The sequence below is a fragment of the Daphnia pulicaria genome, chromosome 4 (assembly GCF_021234035.1).
Source record: "Daphnia pulicaria isolate SC F1-1A chromosome 4, SC_F0-13Bv2, whole genome shotgun sequence".
Classification (NCBI taxonomy): Eukaryota; Metazoa; Arthropoda; class Branchiopoda; order Diplostraca; family Daphniidae; genus Daphnia; species Daphnia pulicaria.
In genome coordinates this window covers 20,602,086-20,627,503 of record NC_060916.1, presented here as the reverse complement: position 1 = coordinate 20,627,503, position 25,418 = coordinate 20,602,086, and the positions used below count along the sequence as shown (strand labels likewise).

Below are 25,418 nucleotides of genomic sequence, written 5' to 3'. Positions count from 1 at the left end.
AGTCAAATCAATTTCTATTTAACCATCACTGATAAAACCGTGGATATTTCCCACAAATATTGTACAAATTTATGAACAAGGTTCTTTAGTGTGTATATATGTTATGAATATGAGATGAGTATGGTGATGGGTGGCCGGGGACGTAAAAGCCCTTTGCCGCCTTTAGCTTGCTAACGCAGATCTAAGTCATCTAACTGATTGGTTATGGCTTGGACGCTGAGGACATCTAGCGGCCAGATTTGTTTTCAATTTTGGGGCATAGGGCAAGCCCTTTAGCCCTACCTTCTTCTTCCCTGTTAGTTGCTGTTAGTTGAAGCGTGGGTTTCGAGAGTAAGTCCGCCATTGTTATTGTTCTTCGTTGGGTTTTTTATTTCCGTTAGCTGGGTCACTTGGCGGATGTATTTGTAATTTTCTATATGGGATTGGTAGGCGATGGCGAAGGCAATTTTTTTTTCAACGTGAAGTAACCCCGAAATTGTTAAGCCCTTTTTTATTGGTAGACATGGTAGACTAATGTTGGAGCTACAGAGATGGAAACCACGCTGCCCACCACGTAAATTTAATTTGTAAAATGTTCTTAATGGTAAAATGATTGGTTAAACTGTTATAAATTTGGAAAATGACATTTGTAATGTTTGATTGCAGGCACCTTTTACAACACGGAACTTCACTTCAGCCATCCAATCAAGTTCTTGCATCCAATTGTGCAGCCTGCACGGAATTTTCAGTTAGCTCTGCTGTGAATGTGGATTAACATGCCCACTTATTGAAGGCCAATCAGGTGACTACCTTATTTAGTTTGTTTAGAAATTTAATGTGTTGAGGTTAAACCTCTGAAGTTTTCAGGAACAAAGCTTAGCTTCCGTTGTTTAGTTTTAACATCTTGGGATTTCATGAAGCTAACAGCTTTCTTTCAATCACATGCATTTAGTTGTAGATTTTGTAAAGGAAAAATGGTTTACTCAAGATAGGTTGATACAGAAAGAATCTTACTTTTCACTGTAGAGTACAAAGTTCAAATGATTTTGTATTTTAATCGTAAATGGGTCAACTAGTTTCATGTAACTGTGTGTTTGAACAATAGCTATCCGATAATTGCCATAGAATATTTGGGGTAACTATTTGAAACAATGTAAGGTAGCATTAGTTTTTTTTTTTTTTTTTACACAGCATTTTCATTGATTCAGAAGATTCATTTCATTTTAGTTTAAGGTTTATTATTTTCTCAACTCTCATAGACCTGTCCAGTCCCATGTCCTTGTTATCCATCAAATTGGCCAAGAAAACCTAAGTCCATATGGATTTGGTCGTAATTTGTTTTTAAATTTTTAAATTGTTATTGCTTGGGCACTGAGGACATCTGGAGGCCAGATTTATTTACAATTTTGGGGCTGCCGCTACCTTCTTCTTGGTTTTTATGTTAGTCTGTTGGTTGAAGTGTGGGTTTTGAGAGTAGGGCCGCCATTGTTCCTCGTTGGGGTTTTCTCTGTTAGTTGGGTTTCTTGGCCGATTTTTTTCTATTTGGGATTGGTTGACTATGGTGAACGCAATTAATAGTTTTTTTTTATGTGAAGTAACCCTGAAAGTTTTAAGTGGCATTTTTTTATTTGTAGATGAATATTGAAGCTAGCAGATTTGGAAACCATACCATACTGTCCACCACATCCAGATTCCAGAAGCTGAATAACATCTAACATATACAACTTTCTTAAAGGTGAAGTTGTTAATTAACTTTAAACAATTTGGATCATACCATTTGTGATGTTTTCGCAGGCACCTTTTAAAGTATTGAACTTCACTGTAGCCAACTACTCGCTTGCATCCAATTGTGCAGACCTGTGCTGTGAATGTAAATAACATGTGCACTACACTAAGGTGACTCTTATTCAGTTTATTCAAAATTAAATGTGTTGAGATGAAAGTAAACTAAAGAAGTTTTAGGGAAATAAGCTTAAATTTCTTTGTTTAGGATTAGTTCAAGATTAGTGTTTGCCTTTTTTGGGATTTCATTAAGCTCTTGATTTCTGCTTTTTCTTTCGCTCATGTAATTTAGTTTAGGATTGTATATAGGGAAGGAAGGTTGACATAGAAAGAATATGTGCGTAGCCGTAGAATATGTGTGTTCACTTTTGACAATTGGTTGACTTGAAGCAATTTAAAGTAGCTTTTAATTCATGCAGTATTTCCAGCAACACTGAAGATTTATTTCATTCCATTTTGTCTACAGGGTTTTGTTCCTGTTCTTGCTGCCCAATGTGGTGTGATGTTGCAGCTATGCTGGTGAAAGACTTAAAGTTAAACTGTGGCTGCTCCTTGGTGCTGGTGTCCAGTTGCGGAAGTTGCAATCATATTTTTATATTCAATCATATTTTGTCTATTATTGTTGTCATGTTTAAAAAGAAATAGAAATGTGGGGGTTTATGTCGACAACAAAAAAAAACATTTTCGCGTTGTTTAAGCAACGAGAGGGAAGTTGGGGTGAGGGACTTGTCATATTTTAAAAGTTTTTGGTATTATTATTCATTTTTTCTGACGTAGTACATAAGGATATAAGCTTCATAACTTATAACCATACCACAATCCCAATACCTGACCACTATCCATACCTTATACTCCACGACCTATAACCATACCACCCATAAACCTAACACCATCCGACTTGTATATCCATGCTTTTCATTCCATAACCTACTTGTATATATATGCAAGTAATTGTGGAGTCTAAGGTAAAGGTATATAATTTGTATGATGTTAAGTTTTCAAATGTAGTTATAGGGAATGGATTATAAAGTTTGAATATATAAATGACAGCACAGGTCTGCACAATTGGATGAAAGCAAGCAGATGGCTACAGTGAAGTTCCACATTTTAAAAGGTCCCTGCAATCTAACATCACAAATGCCATGATCCAAATTTGTATAAATTTAATCAACAATTTCACCTTAAAGAATGTTGTACATGTTAAATGTTATTCAGCTTCTGAAATCTGGATGTGCTGGACAGTATGTTTTCCAAATCTGCTAGCTTCAAGATTCATCTACAAATACAACATGGCATTTAAATCTTTCGGGGTTGCTTCACGTTAACAAAAAAAAAATAATTGCGTTCACCATCGTTAACCAATCCCAAGTAGAAATACATTGGCCAAGAAACCCAACTAACAGAAAAAAAACCAACGAGGAACAATGGCGGCCCTTCTCTCAAAACCCACGCTTCAACGAACAGACTGACAATAAAACCAACAAGAAGATAGGGGCTAAAGGGCTACTAGCCTAAGCTCCAAAAATGAAAACAAAGCTGGCCGACAGATGTCCTCAGTGTACAAGCAATAACAATTAAAATTTAAAAAAAATTACGACCAAATCCATATGGACTTCAGTTTACTAGGACAATTTGATGGATTGAGCTGTCTATGTTCTATGAGAACATAACAAACCTATAACCAAAATGAATTGAATCTTCTAAATCAATGGAAATGCTGTGTAAAAAAAAATAAATGCTACCTTACATTGTTTCAAACTGTTACCCCAAATATTCTATCGCATAATTATCTGATAGATATTGTTCAAATTTACATGAAACTAGTTGAACCAGATTAAATACAAAATCATTTGAACTTTGAAGAGTACCTTACAGTGAAACAAATATTCTTTCTGTATCAACCTATCTTGAGTTAACCATTTTCCCTTTACAAAATTCACAACTAAAGACAAATGATTGAAAGAAAGAGATGTAAGCTACATGATATCGATGTTACCTACTCTAAAAACCCACGCGACCCACGCTTCAACTGACAGAGAAACAAGAAGAAGGTAGGGGCTAAAGGCTAAAGGGCTAGCCTATGTTCAAAAATTGAAAACAAATCTGGCCGCCAGATGTCCCTAGTGTCCAGGCAACAACAGTTAAAATATTTAAAAAATTTAAAATTACGACCAAATCCATAGGGACTTCATTTTACTAGGCCAATTTGATGGATGCAACAGTTCTATGAGGACTTGGGATGTGACAGGTCTATGAGAAGAGACAAGAAAAGAGATAGTCACCAAATACCTAAATCTGTAGCCTTGCAGTTAATAAGTTGAACAAAATAATTACCCTAGCAGTTCTGAAGAGTTAATGAATGTGACACAATTCACAGACAGTACAGTTAGAAAGTTACCTTTCACACAGCTGGCTGCAATAAATCCATGAACAGACTGGTATGCAACAAAGAAGCTCAGATTCACCAGACTCGGCTGTTAATCCTACTTGGAAAAAAATTAGATTCCTATTAGAAAAGTGTCAGTGAAACAACATAATGACAGATTAAGTTAAACAAAGCAATCTATCGTAAGTACAAAAAAATATATAAATGTAATAAAGAAATCAACAGTTGGCAAGCTTTAGAAAAAAACTGAAAAGTCCACAGATATAAAGCAAAGAGCTTGTGATCAACAAAGTAAATGTGTAGCCTTATTGTAAAACAACATTTAATTACTTTAAAGTGTTCTTTAGTGTTTCTGCATGTGACAAAAGATACAACCAGTACACTCGGTACAGGTAGTGAGCCTGCAAGAGGAACACCTTTCGCCAGTTGGTCGTAACAAATTCATATGCACATTGGACTGCAATGAAGAAGCATGGACTTCACCAGGCTGTTAATAGAAAAATAAAAAGTCAATTACTATCAGAAAACCATCAAATAACTACTGTGTAAACTGAGGGTTACACTAATCACTGGCTGTAATGTTCATTAAAAATGAACTAACTTTATCCAATCACAGGAAACAACGAGACAGCAGAGCGTTTTCGAACAATGAGTCAATGACCAAAGTTGAGCATAAGCAGAACACTCTGACAAATGGTAAATCCGTAAATGGAACAGAATAACTGTGACAGCGTTGCCAAAATATTACAGATGCATAAAATGATACAAAATAAATAAAAAAGCAAAAGTGAAATCGTTTTGGTTTTTCACGAGTCACGACAAATGGTAAATGGACCACTGAAAATCAAATTCAGAAACTCGGAAGTAATTTGCAAATGTTACCTTAACAACCTTACATGATGAGAAAATAGTTCACCTATTAGTTTTTGTACACCACGAATTTCAAGATTTTAGCTAGCTCCCTGTACCCTTATAGTTGAGAAGACAAAAAATACTGCTGTATGTGCAATTGATATCGGTTTTTATTTTCTTGCAGAAAGTAGATTGCGGTCTGTATACCATAAAATCTTTCCATTTAGCTTTTAAATTATAAATTAAATTACATGATAATAAATCAAGATAAATCTCTCCACCTATTTCTTTACATGGCAGTATTACGATTATTGTAATCTGACTCCGTTGATCGGCGATCATATTCGCTGGGAATAGCATAAATGTGCTGTTGATGTGGACGAGGAGGAGGCGGTGTCCGTTCTGAGCTTTCCTGATCGTCCGGGTCGCTGGTGTTTTCAGTAACTTGCCATGCTTTCGTAGGATAAGAATGATTAAGATTTTGTAAACCCATAACGATTTTTGGCAGAACCACTCCAAATAGTATGACGAATGCGTTTCCTTTATAAGTCATGAATCAACCAAGAAAGATATTATTATAGTACTTTAGAGTGTAAAATTGTGTAGGATAAAACCTTGAATTCCAGATAGGATGACAATGTCTCGCCATTCCTTTCCAAGCTGGAAGTATAAAACAACCCACGTAACGTTGATCGATAAACATACCAACGAGGATACACTGAGGTTGATTTTGATAGCTGAAACGTGCCTGTGAAACGTACAAGTTTTTAGAAATTCATTGCACGTAGAAACCATTATAGAGTTGTTTCGTAATTACCAATGATGGTAGATGACGATAATGCTTCCTAAACTCACAATCCCAAGTAATATAGTGGGGTATAGGAAAAGCTTGAGCGAAAGTAAATCGTCAAGAGTACACTCGGTTTTCGGGCCGTAGTCGGTGAGAATTTTGTTGATTTGTAAAGAGTCGTCGCGGAAAAGCGTTTCGTAAGTTAAAACGGGGGCCTGGACGCTGATCGCCAGGACAAATAGGAGCATCTGAATGCACAATCGAGCAGTCTTGTCATCCGGCCGATTACCCACCAGACTAGTAGCCGCAGTCGAAAAAATTGCGGCTAGGAAAAAGGTGTAAGATCCACTTAACGCTATAACACGACTTAAGCACAAGATGCTGCTTGGTACTAAAAGGTAAAGGAAACTGACAAAATAGAGAATCAAGACGGCCAGGAGAAGCAAAAAAATAAAGTTGCCAGATCGATCTTCATGGCTGGAGCAACACTGAATATAAATTATAAACATCAGGCCAGTCAGAGTCAGTAAGATGCCTAATACGGAAACTGAGCCGACGACGATTATGTGTAACTCGTCGCGAAGTTGGAAGATGAAACTTGGTGATGTGTCGACATTAGTGCAGAGACAATCAGTGCACTCTGTGATCTCTTCTCGACCAACATTTATATTTCCAGTGGGGATAAATTTGTCTTCGTGAATGTTGCCAATATCAACGATTGTCTGCACTCCTTTGGGGTTCTTCGTGGACACATAACTGACAGGAAACAGTTCGTTGTATATACTTATGTCAGTGGAAAGTTTGAGAATCCGTAAGTCTTCCTCTGCGAGCGCTGTTTTCTTTATCAAATGATGAGGTTCAAGGTCGCAAGATTTGAATTTGCCTCGGCAGGTGCTCGACAGGTGATTCTTGAATTGCTTGATCAGGGAATACAAGACACGAGCGGAGACGTTATCGTCAGTTAACACTCTTTGGGGACGAATAATTAGAGCTTCTTGGACGCTCTGTGCCACTTCTGTATAGTCAATAACACTCAGTAATTTCATGTACCAAACCATTTAAATTTTAACAGGCCTAAATACCTTCGGTGAAGTTGGAATTCCAGTTATCAGCAGCAACGAGAACGTATTTTGACGAATTGGTATTCGTACTATTCGCTTGAAAGTGCGGAAGAACTGCCAACAAAAATTCACTGGAGCCAATTAAAAGATAGACTTTTGATCCGGACCGCTTTGATCGCCGTACGGCGCGAACTGTCATTTCTTTAGTCCTACTTTTGTTATCAAAGATAAAATAATGAATATATTTATCGTCTGCTTTTAAAAAATTGATTTTCTAGTTGAACTTGCTTTATAGCTTGCCTGTTAATGGGGGATAGAACAGTCTGCGCCACAATACAGATACTGCGTTCGCTAGCTTTCTTTGAGAAAGTCAGCAACGCCGGTTTAGACTGACTGATCACTGCAATCGAAGACCACCTCAGTCGAATGAGGAGATCTGATACAGCGTCCAGCGGAGAAGTTGTTTGCCAAAATGATATATCAGTAGCCGGGAGATTTAGCACATTCAGAAGTTGTGCCGCAGCTGGATAGGAGCGAATTGGGAATAGGAAACCTAACAGTGTGAATGAAACCAGAGATTTAGTCAGGAAACTGATTTCCAATAAAAACCTTGAATTATTCAGCACCTAAGTGAACGCCAACTCTGCATGGGAGGCCGTGAGTTAAATTTGCCTCAAGAGCCGTTTGCAGGACAGCTTGCAGCGCTATACTCTCTTGACCGCAAGTATCAAATATTCGGATACCTTAAAAAAGCAACAGTTTACGCTAAATTATTTGAAAATGTGGCCTATAATTAGTGGGTTCTGTAAGTTACCAATTTTTAGTCCTTTCAGATATTGAATAGAATTGAGAGTTTGGAAAGTCTGCAAAATTCCATTCATGCTTTGCATCGAGGCGGCATTTTTTTGAATGCATAGCGGACCCTGTGTCAGATCCAAAAGAACAGCAACGGTAACATCACCTGTCAAGTTAAAAAACAAACAAAAACGAATCAACATTTTCAATTCAACTATTCGGAACGGATGTGTGGAAGTCACCTTTCTCTTCGTAAACTAAGCTGGATTCCTTATTGGCACACTCATTCACTGGCAGGATCTGGTTCAGATCAGCGAGGGGTTGCGTACTCCCCACAGCTACCAGAAACAGAATCACAGCAATCAGCGGGACGGGCTTCATGGAGAAACGGGTAAACTGTTTCCCCACCCGAGCATTCACTGAAAATTAATGACTAGATGAATTTAATAGCACTAGATTCCCTGATTTTCGGAAGGAGTGAATGTGGCGCTCACCAAATTCGTAATGCCAATCACTTCCTGCATGGTCAAATAGAAAATTGTTTGTCCATTGATCACTGCTGTGAAAGGGCAACCCTCTATGTCCCTACATGTACTGTCTGCGCCTGCGGTGGACAAGGAATCCATAAAAATATAATCCAATTGTTGGAAAATATGTCTGAAATCGAACAAGAGCCACGTCGGCCAGCTACAGTAATCCTGTATAGCTGGCTGCATGCTTCACCTTTTTTCTCTGTATTGATCATACCCATACGTTCACCCATATTCGCTCACAACAGACTCATCTAAAAAAGGTCTCTATTTGAAATAGCCTAAACTGCTATTGAAAAAAGACGACCTCAACAAAAATTTTAAGCCTAGTATATGACAATGCATTCCTAAAAGGTTCCCTATTTAACAAGCTTGACTCGCGGCATTACCAGTTTTCTCGTAGCGATTCGCTACGCAATACGTACCCCTTTACGGCCATCAAGAAACCAGTTATGCGCCAAACAATCGATAAACTGTAGGGGATTTTCCCTTAGGTCCTAATATTATAAGGAATGCTTGGTTGGCAGTAATTCGCCGATTAAAAGGAAAATTAATTAGCGTAACTTACCGAAGGTTTTTTAAAAAAAGCGGTACTTGAACAATAAGGTTTAGAAATATCTGTACACTTTTTGTAATTCGGCTAATTAGATCGGCTAGTTCGTGCTCATTCATGGTTTCTCGATTGGGTAACTCGATTTTTAATAACGCCACGTTCCAAAGTCATCATCTTTCGTGAGCTCATTACTCTCTGAAAGAAGCTTAAGAATTGCGTTCCTATAGCTGACGACTTTCTACTTTGTTGTTTGACTAGTGTGTAGTAGCCGCTAGATTTAGGGTACCTTTGTTCAGTTGACTGGAGAGACTTGGAACTAGGATATCACATAAAACCCCAATTCGCTCTAAGGATTCATTCCCAGTCCGGATTGTGGATAACTCGGGTCATTTCTATGTCACAAAGGCTAGAGAATCAGAAATAGGGGGATCACGGATTACAATACATGTGCAGTATAGGAGTCAGAACATTTGTGAACCACACTGTGACTGTGTACCAAGTTGTAGTGCAAATCTAAATTACTCCATACACAGGTTTCTATGTGATTCCCCCTTTATTTGCAACAACAGAGACTACGGAAAAATCGCCACATGTTTAGTCAAGATTTCACGAATTTGCTACGTGTTCAGTAGTCAGTACGATGTATTAAGAGGCAGGATGTTCTGATGAATATTGTGGCTAGTTGGCTACAGATAACGATGACATGGAAAGACGAAAAGAAAATCAGAGGTATGAGTATTAGTGGCAGCAATCCAATGGAAGTGGAAACCTGAAAGAACAGAGTTCAAAGTTCGGCATTTAAAGGTAACACAAGAATGTCAAACAAGAAGGAGTGAAGTAGGGGGGTGGGGTGGAAGTGGGAAAAGCGGAAAAGGAAATGAACGGCGATTACAGCATTTATTTTCCTTGGCACCGCTGCTCAACGCTACCGTGTAATAATATTTGATTCAAACTTCCGTCCGATTGACAAAAAAAGGAAACCCACAAAACGAGGGATTTCAGAAGAAAAATATTAAAAATAAATGGTATGTATAGGAATATAGGTATGTACTTAGTTCATTGAAATCAATACTGAAACGGGAGTTGACCAAAGGGAAAAACAATTTAAAGAAATAAAAGGAGGGGATTTAGGGGGGGGGGGAATGTCACTGTGTGAGTGAGTGTGAAAGTAACAACAAAATGGCCAGCGTAAGCACAGACATTTCTGGGGGTGCCCTTTCCTATGCATATATATTAAAAAAACTACCAACACCCGAAATAATTATTAAGCGTCATGACTTTGCATCAATCACTCACCGGTGTCGCAAAATTTGCCTCCCCATCCAGCTTGACATTTACAACTGTAATTCTTGCCGTCTTTCTTGGACACGCATTGACCCTTGCGGTATCGATGATCCATGAACGGGTCGTAGGAAGTCAGTAGGGAAGAGGGGGGCTAGTTGGCAGGGTAACTTTTTGTGAATTTATTTGAATTTTTTGACCACACGTTTTACAAATTGAAGGAATGAATCAGATTCAAATTTCAATTCTCTATGAATTGATCGTATTTGTTTACAATGTTCAATTACTCGAAATTGTGAAATTGAGAAAAACTACGAAAAAAAGACTGCCAACTTGCCCCACCTACGGGTAAGTTGGCAGCTGACGATTCTCCATTGCCCCAAAATTTCTAGGTCAAATTTTGAAAAATTTGCAACTAAGCATCTCGTGAAAAAACTGTATGCCAACATGCCCCTCAAAATTTCTGACAACTAACCCCACAGGGTGCTTTTCTAACAAATAAATTGATAACTAAATAACTTTTTAATGTAGAAATGTCGGGTTTCTTTTAAAAATAAGACAAACAATAATTATTTTTTGCATGGGTTTTCTAACACTCTTAGAGTTTTATACTATGAGAAAAATAAAAAGTGCTGAGAGGCCCAAAAAAACCTTTTTGCCGTTTTTTTTCTTTTTGCTATAACTCCTGTTGGGGAAGTCGTATACTTTTGAAATTTTGTATGAGCAATCTGGGTGTTGTCTTTCATATTTGGTGTAAAAGGCTTGATTTGTTTTGGTCTGTAAGAGGTCTAACTAGCAAAATGCCAACTTACCCTGCCAACTAGCACCTCTCTCCCCCTACTGAAGTCTTAAGCATGTTCATCTAGAAAAGAAACACAAATCAAAGAAGAATAAAGGCACAACCTTCTTGTGTTTGTAATAATATTAGTTTAGTCAAATTGCGCATTTGACCCAAACAAATAATTAACCGTATTTTTGTTTGTGAGGACTGTTTTTACCATAAAAATGTAGTTATGTTTAAAATAATTGTAAAAAATGTTGCGTCGAATATGTTTAAATCTTGATTTTAAATTTAATTTCCCGTGTAAATATATTTTCTTGTTGAAATAAAAACTAAAAAAAAAAAATTAAATGGTAGAAAATCTTTAATTCTATAAGTTAAATTTTGGTGCAGTTATAAAAAGATTTAGTATAAAAAAAATTAAACGTAAAACCCATTTTTTTTCCGCGCTAAAAAGTGTTTCTGTTTTTTTACACAGCGGCTTATGGGAAAAAATAGTTTTTTTAAAACATTCATTCCATTACATCTTAGCACATAGAAATCCCCCCTTGGGGTCATTCGATAGCTAAATAATCATTCTATCACTATCATTCGTATTTTTTAAAAGGGGACATTCGTTTAGAAGTTATAACCGATATTCTAGGCCCCAATTTTGCATATTTTCCCCAAGTGTTTTGCATTAGTGAGTAGAACTCCCGCTTGGTGGTGATTAGCACAGCTTCTACCCGCTAGAAGGGGCTAGAAGAGCACCACTCCAACTACTACTTCTACCCCATTCTAGAGTCGGAGTTCTTGACTGGCTGCAATTCCCGGAGATTTGACATTCCTGCCAATGAGCGAATGAGAGAAACGGTTATGTGAACCGCCAATAATTTTTAAGATCGTAGGATCTCGGATTCATTCCTCAACAGCACCGTTCAATGGACCCGGCTTTGTTGTACCTCGCACGAAGAAAGCCCGACGCCCATCAAAAGTTCTTGGACGTCAGAATCAGGTCTCCATGTCAACAATCGTACAAAAGCTGGAATTCCGGCGGCTTCATGCAATGCCCTCTCAATCTTTTTTCACCCATAAGACAGGTTTATTTTTCAAGCAAGCAGGGATTAATAATCAATTCACTAGAAAATGAAATTGAATGGTCAGTCACCTGTGAGCGCTCCGCAAGCGTAACGGTGGACGTTGGGTTGTTTTGAGATGAGGACGAAGAGTTGAGGGATTCCACCAAGTAGCCTTATACCACTCGATTAAGACTGTTGAAGAAAGCAATCACTTCATGGAAGTCCAGAGGTCATGCCATCTCTCAGCTAGTGGGAAGAGGTGCATTTATTTAGAAAGATTCCCTCCTCCCTAAAAAAACAAAACAAAAACTAAACAAGCTAATGTTCTTCGCCTGTTTTGACCAGTTTTGACTGTGTCTTGCTTATTTAGGGAGGGTTGGTGTGAGATGGGTTGGTGTGTGTAAGCCAGACAAGTTCAAACTTGCCTTTTTTACTTTTGTTTTTCTCATATATTCATACTTTTTTGGAGTTCTTGACCCTGAAAAATTGAAAGAACATGAGACGGTTGACAGCAAACAAAGTAAGAATATCTTTTACATTGTCCATGGCCTGTTCGTAGTTTTTCTGAAGTTCTTGTTAACTAATATTTGATTCCAAAAGCTCCCTAACATGCAACTGCTCCTGATCCTCCAAAAGCTTTTAGAGGCTTTTGGTTTCTTTGATATGTTGGTTGGAAGTATTATTGGCATTGCAGGCCTGTCGGGTATTAGGGGTTGCATCAAAGGAGGCAGAGCGTGTTCTTGTTTAAGCCTAAAAAAGAGAAAGTGTAATGATTAGTTAAAAGGTAAACAAAAAATAAAATAAAATAAAACTGAGGTATCTTACTCCAGCAGTTATTACAAATGCAGGCACAGTAAGGAAATTGGAAGTTGAACTATTAGCAGTTGAACCATCTAACCCCCCTGAAATTGTAGCGTTTTTACTGATTTTTGACATCAGTTTTCGGGCAAACCAGACCTTTAATAACAAATCTAATTTTTTAGAATGAAAGATTTTGCCCCCTTCCAGATACATCTCTCCCCGTTTTTATTTTAAACGGTTATTAGCAGAGATATTGGCAATAGAAAATCTTGAAAATTTTTCGTCATTTTCTGAAGATTTTCGCCATTGACAGACGTCATTTCGCCACGCTATCTAGCGACCGATTTTCAAAAAAGCAAGGGAGATCTACTATTCTTCTGGCCATTAATTTTTTTTCCGAACTCCAACTATCGATAGCCAACCAAGCCCAGCTTTTTACATCGATTCCATTCTTTTCTCAATTATTCAATCATTCAATCAATCAAAAATTAATGGCCAGAAGAATAGATCTCCCTTGCTTGAACAAGTGTTAACTGTTAAGTGTGTGTGTAATTCAGTGTTTGAGTGTTAAAAGCAATTTGGCAACCCAGCAAAGTCCGCCAAACTGATATTTGGCATATTCACTTAACGCACCTCAGGTGAGTAGGGTTGGGACCGCAGCGGCTTTTGCGCTTTGGTACAACACCGCTAGGGTGTCAATCCTGACGCACGGCAACGTCAATGACGCGTCGTATGCCATATCTCCAATTCTCTCTCTCTCTTATCTTGTCACCCTACCAACCACGGGTGGATGGGTGCTGTTTGAAGAGGCCTGGGTGGATGGGTTCGTTACCAATTCAATGGGAGACAAGACATGGGGATTTGGACAAGACTTGATTGGAGACAAGACTTGGGCTCGTTCGCATCGCGACAGGTCGCATTTCTCTCTCTCACATACAGAACACATTTCGACATCGCTACCACAGGTCTCTCTTTCTCGTCAATTTACCCATATCTTTCGCTCACAACGTAATGTCCGAAACTGAAATTGTACTCAATACATTCGGATTGAAATTAAAAGTCATCTTCGTTATTTCTCGACACACGTCACCTAGGACAGAAACGGCATTAACTTGCCTTGAGGGAACTCTTATGCCTTTTCCACGGGAAAACTTGATAGATGTAGACTAAAACGGGAGACTTTAAGGTATGCTCCATAAAGGGGTTTTCCATCAAAATTGCTATCGGACTCTTCTGCGTTTCTAATTAATTCGAATATGATTAATGCGGATCAAATATTGCCATTGTCCCATCTTGCCTTGCAAGTTATACGTTTGATCGGGCAGTATATTTCAAACGCTTTTCTCAGAATTTCTATGGTAATTGAAGACGGGAACCAAGGGGTACAATTTTGTACCAACAAAATCTAAATTACAATAAAAGAAAGGAAATTGTACAGGCAAACAAAAAAAATTTTCGATTGGAAATACTTAGTCTTACTTAGTAAATAAATAGAAAAGAGTTGTCATTTTCAGCCAAAGTTTGGAAAAAGTTAAATTTTTATTGATAAGCTCAATAAAAGTTAAAGATGTTTATCCCACTTTAACATTGCAAGGAAATGATCGATCCACCCCCCTTAAAAAAATTGGAACTTCAAAATTTGCGGAAAATTTAAGGTTATCCACTGAAGTACGCGTCTCCACTGGCACCACCGCCACCATTTCGTTCAAGAGAAACTTTCCACCCTGTAGTTGTTGCACGTATTGAGAAAAATCGTTGAGGCCTTGAATATAAAAAGTAAAAAATATATTACTAGCACAAGGGTATAGTCCAGAAATAATGGGAAATAGAAAGTTAAAAAAAAAACACAGTAACTCGGACAGAAACAGCACCAATAACCTGCAGTGGAACATTCCATCCTTTAGTCGTGGCTCTTGCAGGGGAAAATTGGATGATTTGGTCTAAAATCTTGTTTAGAAAAGGTTACATCCATAATAAGATTCAAAATAAATTGAAATAAAAGTATAACATTATTTAAAAAAATGGAAAAAAAAAACATCTTACCTTGAACCAGAAGGGCAGCAACCTGCCTTGATGGAAGTCTTACCCCTTTGTCACGGGTCGACTTGAGTAGAATCATGGGAGACTTAAAGGTATGCTCCGTAAAGGGGCTTTCCATCCAGATGGCTTCTGGTCTCATCTACGTTTTCCATTGATTCAAAATAAATTAATGCTAATCGAAGATTTCCATTGTCTCATCTTGACTTGCGTTTTATACGAATGTTTGGAGCGTATACTTCAAACGTTTCTCGCAAAATCTCTATTGTAATTGGAGATGGGTACCAATCGGTACAATTTTTTACGAACAAGATCTAAATTATAATTAAAGAAAGGAAATTGTATATTTCTTTAGATCAGAAATACTTACAGCAGTCATTTTCAGCCAAAGTATGAAAAAAGTTAAAGAGTCAGTTTAACACCGGATCACACTTGGTCAAATCTGTGAAGAGGAAAAACAGAAACAATGACAATTTCTGCAACGAGTTCAACTATATGTAAAAAGTACGTTAAATATTGTTTACTTTGTAATTTTGAGTTGAATGCAAATTATGCCAACACATTTCCAAACAGTTGAAATAATTAATAGCTTTTCACATTTCTAAGCTTAGATTAAATTTAACTTCCAGATAGCATGAAAAACTATACAATTAAGTCAGTTTAACACTAGGTCACACTAGGGCTAATGGGGGAAGAGGAAAAATGACACATATTTGCACGACCTATTTATGTAACAAGTTCAACTATGTAAAAAACACCTTAAATACTGTTTTTACTGTGTTATTTTAAAACTAATATACACATGATGTCAACGAACTTCTAGGCGGCAACTGAAGTTTAATAACTATTAATTTCTTACCAGATCCTGCACTAGTTTTTCTTGCAATGAAGGAACTGGTGCACTTTCTTGTTATAGGTTCTTTTAATATAGGCTGCGAACATCAGTTGTATTGTTTTCGCGAGATAGCAAAGTAATTTCTCGAGGTAATTGCAGAAGGTTTTCAATAAAATGTTGTTGCTCATTTTATTGACTTCTTTAATTATATAAAACCGTTTTTCAATTTTTTCGGTCGGTAATAAGTTGAGGCTCCAAATTTCTCGGTAAATTTTTCTTGGCGCTTTATCCTTTTGGTACAGAGGTCCTATTCAAATTTTTTTTTTGGGGGGGGGATCTTGAACTTTGCTTGCATAATGTAAAAACTGCAATCCTTCACCTCCACTTTGGGCATTAGCTTTTGTTGCGTGACACAACTGCCATCTCGAATTCGGATACTAGCTCTTTAACTTTTGAATAGCTAAGGATAGGATCAGATGTTAATTCAAGAAGACGGTCATGTAGCCTCGCTTCCACTTGTGTTACATCAAGATGAATAATGCTAATAAAATCTATTGATAGAAAATATATTAATTGAATATTTTTCCATTACTTCTTACATTTTTTCCTGTTTTTCAAACTCTCTAGGACTAATTAAGGCAAACTTCAAGGAATGCTCCGTAAAGGGGCTTTCCATCCAATGGCTTACGGGCTCCTCTGCGTTTTTCATTAATTCAAAGTAAATTAAATTGGATCGAATATTTCCATTTCGCCAGCTATAGGTTTGATCATGTCATAGACTTTAAAAGGGTCTTGGACATTCAGGCCAGCGAATTTGGCCTCTCCTTGCCTAAAAAAGGCATTGATGATAATCAGTTGATATGCTGTGACTGGGTTGTGGGACAAAGAAGGTTTCGTTGACGTAACAACGTTTGGCCTTTTTCAGCAGCTTTATTTGCTTATCGAAAGTTTCTCTCAAAATATCTTTGGTAATTGGAGCCAATCAAGGAGTACTATTTTTACGTATCAGACCTAAATAACAAAAAAATAAAGGAAATTGTGTAAGCAGTTAACAAAATATAATTTTTTAGATAAGAAACACTTGCAGCACTCATTTTCAGCAAAAATTTCATTTGAAAAAAGTATATGTTGTTTGGGGTAAGGCCAAGAAGCCACTTTATCCAAGAAGTCAGTACCAAGAAACCACGTTAGATTATCCAAGAAGCCAATCCGGTAGCGGCTTCTCGACCTACTTCTTGAGGAATGACTTCTTGGATCTTCTGGCTTCTTTTTCAGTTGGTAGGGGAGACTGGAGTAAAACGGGACGGTTTTTGTTTCCCCCCTATATCTCCCAAACTAATTATTGAATTTCTTTAAAATTTTGTTTTTATGTATTCCATATTGTAATGAACCCCCCATATTTTTTATATAATTTAATAATGAACCATTTCCCCATAAAATACCTTTAAAGTTTCCTCAGATTTGTGGGAGGGGCCTATTTTGGGGGGTAATTGAGGACACTGGGGTGGGTGATGAGGGACGTCCTCCGTTTTCGCCTTAAAATTCATCAATAAAATTGAAAAAAATTGAAAAAGTGTTCCACTGCATATACTCTTTGAGTTTATAAATGTTTCAAATTGATTATTGTGTTAATGAACCTTTTTTCTTATAAATACAAAAACCCTTATGGAGCAGTAGGACATCCTGCGTTGCTAGGTAACGAAATCGAGCCTCTTAAAAATGCTGTACGCTGATTGGTCCGTAACTGTCCCAAATTAGCCAAAAACAGCTGTCCCGATTTCCCGGTTTAGACACTTTTTTTTTAAAGTTCATACTGTCTAAACTAATCGATCTAAAATTATAATTTCTGTTTTAAACGATCAAGAAATGAATCAGCTTCATTTCCATATTAAATTTACATGCCATTAGCGTTTATTTGTTTCTTCAAACATAAAATGGCGGAGACAAAAATTTCTAAAAAAAAACCGTTTTTTTTGTTTTGTCAATAACTCATGCAGTTATTGACAAAAACCAACCAAATTTCATGCCAAATTAGATTATACAGATTTACATAACATACTAAAAATTTTTACAGTTTTATTAACATCTACTATTTTTCCCCCCACTGTCCCTTTTGACCCGGTGTCCCGTTTTACTCCAGTCTCCCCTATTCAAGAAGCCACAATGAGTTTCTTTTAATAAAAAATCCCTTCAAATAGAACTATTTCCTTCCAAGTAGCTACCGAGAATTTTTCTACTTTTAGCTGTTTAGTATTTCTAATATGATTGGTAGTCATAAGGAAGACAACGAAGATGTTGGACAACTACCAGTCTGCCACCTTCCTCAGTCAGGCAGTTCTTTTAAGAAGCTATCGCGGTTTATTATATTTGATTGTTCCTTGACCATAAATAATTTCTCTCCAACATCAATTAAGGTATGATTATCATAATAATTGCTTTTCACAATTCCAATATTAGATTACATTTTACTTCCAGGCGACAGCTGAAGTTTAATTACTAATAATTTCTCACCATATCCTGAACTTTTGAACTGGTTTTTCTTGCAATGAAAGAACTGCTGCACTTGCTTAATGTAACAGACGTGAGAAAAACAGGTCTCTTTAAGCCAAAATTCTAGAGATCCGACGAATTAACGAAGTAAATATATGTACATATGCTCCTACACCAGTAGTCCAATTTGCTCTACCCTTAGCGTATTCCCTTATTCCATAACCTCCATATGGACAAACTGTTGCATCAATTGTGTCGTCCCAAATTTCCCGGAGATCGTGTGGTGCATTGTGACTTACTGTATCTTTTTGACAAGTATAATCAAGTTCAAATGTACCCCTGACAACCAGGTCACATTGCACAGCAGAATAATTTGTTTTGTTTGTTTATGATATGTGAGAAAGTTTTGTTTATCAAATGTGAGAAAGTAGAGGATGTTCAAAAAGAATTGTAAGGCAAAGTTACTTGTGAATGACAGCCAGTGAATAAGATAGCTCTTCCCAGCGCCTGAAATCAGTGGATGGACATGTGTGATTGGCTAGATCTTAGTTTATTTATTATGCTCTATTCAACATTCATCACAAAAGATTATCATGATTTAGAGAAGGAAGAGTTAAAAATGATCTGTTCTGAGGCATGCAATAAATTTTATGAAAAATGGGTTGGTGACCAGAGTTTCCACTTTGTTGTTTTAAATTTTAACACTAATTTGGTGGTTTTGAAAAGTCGTTGGTGTGCAATTGGTGTTGGTGTTTTTATTGTTTTGAGTTTTGGTGTTTTCGAGGTTTCGTAGTTTTTTTTAAGTTTTTTTTTTAATTTCTGAGAAGGTTTTGGTCTTGGGGGCCGTTCAAATACGACGTCAAGGTCGTAAAGGGGGGGGGGAGGGGGATGGTCTTAATGTGACGGGAGTGTGACGAGGGGGGAGGGGGTAGGCAACACCAGACGTCCTAAGAAAAAACAAAAGGTGCTGCCATAATACCTTTTTTTGCAGTCTGCAACCTTTCGGTCAAGATACTTGTGGATGAAAGCGATGCGACGTATGTGATAAAATCACGACGGCAAAGGTCACTCACATGTTTATCCACCTTGAGGTTAGCATCAGATGACCCCAAGATTTCTTTTCATAGCACATTCATTTCATATCACATATCACCTACAATATTGATTAAGGTCATATTTGCTCATTCACCGGCACCAAGATAAAACCAAAAACATTTATTTCACATTTTTATTGCAGACTTCATTTCTCGGTTAAATATACTCTTAATATAAAGTAATAAAATGAAAAATGACTAAATGAGTCCAATAAACTGCCCGTCCAAACACCATGAAGTGAAGCACGAAAGCAATCTTCTGAAATTAAAATATTTTGAAACAGTCAAACAGACAGTCATAACAAGTAAAAGATTCGAAAAAGATTTGTTTTTGATTAGTGTGAATATTGCCTTTGCCTCCCTTTCCTAGTGGCTAAAACTTGCTACATCATTATCTGCTGCCTGCTGGTGGTATATCTACTCTGGATTCTGGAATAAGTGCGGCTGGGTTGGTGACTTGCCAGACTTGGTGGCGATTTGACATCCTTCGTTCCTTTCTTTTATCTCTTTGGAAACTAGGGCTAAAATATAGGCTACTCTTGTAATAATAATTTTATGTAGTTTATTGGGATCACCATTGTCAAGAGTTTATCATACATACATATATATTTAGATGTTAAGAGCTCGACAGATGTTAAGAGCAATCAGTGTATCTCTAGATTTTGAGAGTAAAAGAAAGAGCTTTATCCTTTATCAACCGTCACGATGGCCATCAGATACAATGGAGGGCGATAGAGGAGATAAGAGAGTTCACTTCATTTTTATGGACAAACTTCTTGCTTTGTTTTACGCAGACAGAAATAGTTGTGGATTATTACCAAATGAAGGACAAGAATACCCCGATTTAATTCCTAAAGATTCACCATTTTTTTACATTCCCGATGGAAAATACAACCTGTATATGCAAATCTAAAAAAGCAATGACAGCGTTTTTTGGAGCAAATACCATGTTTAGTCTTACTTGGGACAAAGATAACATTGGTTTTGGGAATTCATAAAAACAAAATACGGTGATGCATTTAAAAGTGCACCTAAAGGAGAAGTTTGTTAGAAGTGGGTCAAGGAGCTTCATGAAAAACAAGTAAGAGAAAGGCGAGCAACATTACCTCAAGAAAGAAAAAATGCTGGATATACATTAGCAGGATCCAATTTTTGTGGCCCAAAATCTTCAATGGATTTTTCCATTGAATTTGAGTGCTAAATTAAATGCAGTTTTTAATAACATGGAATATTTTCAAATATGTTTGATTCTCCTTTCTTAAAGCTTCTCTTTTGAAAATGTGTGTTGCTGTCTTGCTGATGATCCCGAGTCTGATGGACATATACCTGCTTTTAGTATGGAATTCATTGATTTTAAGGGTGCTGTTAAATGTGTTATGATTACGAAAAAAAACCTTGTTTTTTTTCCTCTACTGCATTATCTGTAATTGGTTTTAATTAATGCATACACATTTATGAAAACTGAGAAATAATATATAATATTAAACATAATATTTTCTCCGTAATCATTTTCAATACTCATCAGCGGCGTTTACATCAAATAATAGTTAATATCGGATTTAGGACGCGAACTCACATATTTACAACAACATTTTTCATATCGCATTTAAAACAGAACATATAAAATAAAATATCAATTTCATGTCAAAATAATGTAAGAAAATTGATATCTTTAATTATATATGATAACGACAACCGTCATTATGTCACATCAAAATTATATAAGACAAATTGTGTTATTTAGGACATCAATAATCTATTCAAAATTGAATATCTATACATTTTCATACCAAAAAAACATCAATTTCATATTACTTTTGAGATGTAATAAAGTGTGATTTTCTACACATATAATGGACATCTTTATTACATCAAATCCGTGATATCCAAAATGTTACACAGATGTAATGTCAATTTCATGTCACACTTTCCGGCAAGAATGTCAAAATGACATAAGCAATCAAATTTATATAAAATTGACATGATGGACTGTGCTACCTGGGTTACGTACCAACGACTATGTTAGACTATTTGTCAATATCACGATTTAATGTATGCTAACAGACCAAATTCCTTAGAAAAAGAAGATGACAATGAATTTAATATAATGATTGACAATTAATCAAAAGCTAATACTGGAGATGGCTGGTCTTGTCCAACCTATTATGAAAAAAAAATTGTAATACCTTTTATAAAACGAATCTTGAGTTTGAAAGATGCTGTAGGTAGTGAAGTTTTGAAGTACTTGGACTAAGCTCTTATCCCCAGTGTATTGAAACCATATATTTATAAAATACAAAGATCTAAACAAGATCCATTAATTACATTGGATGAGATATATGATCATTCATTCGAAGAAACTAATGTCGGTAAAAATCGTACCAGAAATAGAAAATATCAGGCATTAAGCGATGCATTAGATGAGATGGAAGATGTAAAAAATTATTGGGATCGTCAATCTATATTACATCCTGATGCAAGGTCTTTTGCGTTTACGTCATTTACTAAATTTAACGATGTAAATTATTTAGAAAGATGGTCCAAAGGAATGGTTATTTTCCAATGTATTGACAAATTTAATAAGTTTATCATGAATTATAATGATGGATTCAGAATTTTGCCAATTCATTTTGTAAACGCCGAAAGGCCAGGATATAGAGTTACTGAAATATTGTGGTCCTGGAGTCAAGGTCCTACCAAAGAAATATGGTCTAACTATGCCAATGCGATGGTACCTTATGCAGTTCACAAAAGTTATGAATCAAGTGCACATAAATTTGATGGAGTAGATTGGGATTTGGGAACCCATCTATGCTATATGGCCTACATTAAAATATTCCTCTAGACAAAGTCTAGCCTGGCCAAAGAGAAATTGATAAAACTTACAAAACATTTGAAGAAGCAGACGAAGCAGCTAGACAAATTATTACACAACAACCACTGGGACCTGGTAGACTAAGTGAAAAATATTCAAGAACAGATGATACAGAGGAGGAATATCAAGAAAAAAACCTAAAATAGAAGAATACGTGGAGAATGTATTTCAAGATGAAGACGAAGTTATTCGTCCTGCAAGTCTAGACACAGCAAGACATGTCGGAGAGAAGCTTGAGCAAGAGAAGTTGGTCGATCAAAAGAAACAAAACAGGAAGAAGAAGTTATTAGTTGAAGTTGTAACTGAAACAGTTGAATCAGAAGAGATGGCGCTTACAAATAAAAATACGACGGAATCTGGGCAACTTGTTGGTGGTGTATCAATAGGATTGGAACCATCACGATCATTAATTAGTTTAAACAGTCATTATTTTACTTGTGATATAGTTATTCGTGACTTTCAATTACTTGATTACGCTTTTGATGCTAGTGCGTTAGAAGGTCCATGTTTACAAAGAAATGATTGGACTATTGACGAAACTAAGGGGATAGTAAATTTTAATGTTTTAGACAGATTTACAATGGGAAAAAGAGTAGCGGCAAATGCAATTCCATTAGATATTGCTTCTATTTGTTTAGATAACAAAGCAAGATATGATTCAGCCAATATACCTTGGAATAAAATTAAATTTATCGGAGGAAATATTGCAGTACATAAACCAAGAAATAAAGAAAATCAAACTATCAATCAAGCTCGTTTAGCTTACAGTCATGCTAGTCCTGGAATGAATAACGTTGATCGTAAAATTATGTGGAAAATGTACGACAGAGAAAGAGATTATAATTGGATTTATGATCTAAATTATACCTGAAGGGCAGATAACTGCATCTGATGTTACAAAACTTGATCAAGCAATTTCCAGAGATACAGCTAAAATAACCCAAGTAAAATTTTTAACAGAATCAACTGATGCAAAGAGAAAAATTAAGTTGGGGAAAACGGATACTGCTTGGAGCAAATTTGGCGTAAAACAGTTTCTCCCTTCAACTATGTAAGTTGATGACACATAGTAATTAAATGGATTTATCTAACACAAATTGGGATAGATTATAGGAATCAAGGAATGATCATCACGCTTTAAGTGATGAACTACTAGAATTCCTTACGATAGAATAGCCATATTATGTAATAAATCCATCAGAAGACCTATGTTTTAATGATTTAAGAGTAAAATCTTTAGCTGATTATCCACCAGAAGAATAACTTGCAAATATATCTTTCGTTGGGTTAAATTATCCAACAATGAAACCAGTCTGGGAATTAAATAGGGAACTTCGTGTATCAAGGTTAAGTGCAACAGATTTTGCAACCACACCATAGAGTGGAACATCCGCTTTTGGATTAACAAATTCGGTTCCATACAAAAGTTCTTTGGCAATTCCTTCTATTGCAGATTGTAATACTTCGTCACATTGTGCAATGATTCATGTTCCTCCACTTCCTTTTTAAGATGGAAAAACAAATTATTCTGCAGTGCAATGTGACCTGGTTGTCAGGGGTACATTTGAACTTGATTATACTTGTCAAAAAGATACAGTAAGTCACAATGCACCACACGATCTCCGGGAAATTTGGGACGACACAATTGATACAACAGTTTGTCCATATGGAGGTTATGGAATAAGGGAATACGCTAAGGGTAGAGCAAATTGGACTACTGGTGTAGGAGCATATGTACATATATTTACTTCGTTAATTCGTCGGATCTCTAGAATTTTGGCTTAAAGAGACCTGTTTTTCTCACGTCTGTTACATTAAGCAAGTGCAGCAGTTCTTTCATTGCAAGAAAAACCAGTTCAAAAGTTCAGGATATGGTGAGAAATTATTAGTAATTAAACTTCAGCTGTCGCCTGGAAGTAAAATGTAATCTAATATTGGAATTGTGAAAAGCAATTATTATGATAATCATACCTTAATTGATGTTGGAGAGAAATTATTTATGGTCAAGGAACAATCAAATATAATAAACCGCGATAGCTTCTTAAAAGAACTGCCTGACTGAGGAAGGTGGCAGACTGGTAGTTGTCCAACATCTTCGTTGTCTTCCTTATGACTACCAATCATATTAGAAATACTAAACAGCTAAAAGTAGAAAAATTCTCGGTAGCTACTTGGAAGGAAATAGTTCTATTTGAAGGGATTTTTTATTAAAAGAAACTCATTGTGGCTTCTTGAATACCAACTGAAAAAGAAGCCAGAAGATCCAAGAAGTCATTCCTCAAGAAGTAGGTCGAGAAGCCGCTACCGGATTGGCTTCTTGGATAATCTAACGTGGTTTCTTGGTACTGACTTCTTGGATAAAGTGGCTTCTTGGCCTTACCCCAAACAACATATACTTTTTTCAAATGAAATTTTTGCTGAAAATGAGTGCTGCAAGTGTTTCTTATCTAAAAAATTATATTTTGTTAACTGCTTACACAATTTCCTTTATTTTTTTGTTATTTAGGTCTGATACGTAAAAATAGTACTCCTTGATTGGCTCCAATTACCAAAGATATTTTGAGAGAAACTTTCGATAAGCAAATAAAGCTGCTGAAAAAGGCCAAACGTTGTTACGTCAACGAAACCTTCTTTGTCCCACAACCCAGTCACAGCATATCAACTGATTATCATCAATGCCTTTTTTAGGCAAGGAGAGGCCAAATTCGCTGGCCTGAATGTCCAAGACCCTTTTAAAGTCTATGACATGATCAAACCTATAGCTGGCGAAATGGAAATATTCGATCCAATTTAATTTACTTTGAATTAATGAAAAACGCAGAGGAGCCCGTAAGCCATTGGATGGAAAGCCCCTTTACGGAGCATTCCTTGAAGTTTGCCTTAATTAGTCCTAGAGAGTTTGAAAAACAGGAAAAAATGTAAGAAGTAATGGAAAAATATTCAATTAATATATTTTCTATCAATAGATTTTATTAGCATTATTCATCTTGATGTAACACAAGTGGAAGCGAGGCTACATGACCGTCTTCTTGAATTAACATCTGATCCTATCCTTAGCTATTCAAAAGTTAAAGAGCTAGTATCCGAATTCGAGATGGCAGTTGTGTCACGCAACAAAAGTTAATGCCCAAAGTGGAGGTGAAGGATTGCAGTTTTTACATTATGCAAGCAAAGTTCAAGATCCCCCCCCCAAAAAAAAAATTTGAATAGGACCTCTGTACCAAAAGGATAAAGCGCCAAGAAAAATTTACCGAGAAATTTGGAGCCTCAACTTATTACCGACCGAAAAAATTGAAAAACGGTTTTATATAATTAAAGAAGTCAATAAAATGAGCAACAACATTTTATTGAAAACCTTCTGCAATTACCTCGAGAAATTACTTTGCTATCTCGCGAAAACAATACAACTGATGTTCGCAGCCTATATTAAAAGAACCT

General features: G+C 36.4%; 1 protein-coding gene and 2 long non-coding RNA genes across 10 annotated transcripts; 1 reads left to right on the top strand and 2 right to left on the bottom strand.

Annotated features, from left to right (window-relative positions):
• Positions 1-293: 293 nt before the first annotated feature.
• LOC124335779 lies at positions 294-2,671 on the top strand. 5 transcript variants are annotated; one of them, XR_006916906.1, is made up of 6 exons: positions 294-425; positions 501-583; positions 646-781; positions 1,614-1,714; positions 1,774-1,875; positions 2,228-2,671. It is a non-coding gene; the product is annotated as an uncharacterized LOC124335779 (long non-coding RNA). The 5 variants fall into 5 exon arrangements; XR_006916907.1 differs by having other exon boundaries at positions 296-330; XR_006916904.1 differs by having other exon boundaries at positions 297-330; positions 430-583.
• Positions 2,672-2,727: 56 nt separating this feature from the next.
• LOC124335780 lies at positions 2,728-4,842 on the bottom strand. 4 transcript variants are annotated; one of them, XR_006916909.1, is made up of 5 exons: positions 4,709-4,833; positions 4,478-4,634; positions 4,160-4,244; positions 2,942-3,037; positions 2,728-2,879 (listed from the first exon to the last, which is right to left on the bottom strand). It is a non-coding gene; the product is annotated as an uncharacterized LOC124335780 (long non-coding RNA). The 4 variants fall into 4 exon arrangements; XR_006916910.1 differs by having other exon boundaries at positions 2,728-3,037; positions 4,749-4,842; XR_006916908.1 differs by having other exon boundaries at positions 2,728-3,037; positions 4,709-4,831.
• Positions 4,843-4,979: 137 nt separating this feature from the next.
• On the bottom strand, positions 4,980-8,158 carry LOC124337836. Its single transcript, XM_046791849.1, has 8 exons — positions 7,888-8,158; positions 7,665-7,811; positions 7,477-7,593; positions 7,151-7,403; positions 6,872-7,062; positions 5,817-6,804; positions 5,614-5,747; positions 4,980-5,539 (listed from the first exon to the last, which is right to left on the bottom strand). Exons 1-8 carry the CDS (start codon positions 8,024-8,026, stop codon positions 5,289-5,291), a joined length of 2,220 nt encoding a protein of 739 aa, XP_046647805.1. The 5' UTR covers positions 8,027-8,158; the 3' UTR covers positions 4,980-5,288.
• Between the last annotated feature and the right edge of the window lie 17,260 nt (positions 8,159-25,418).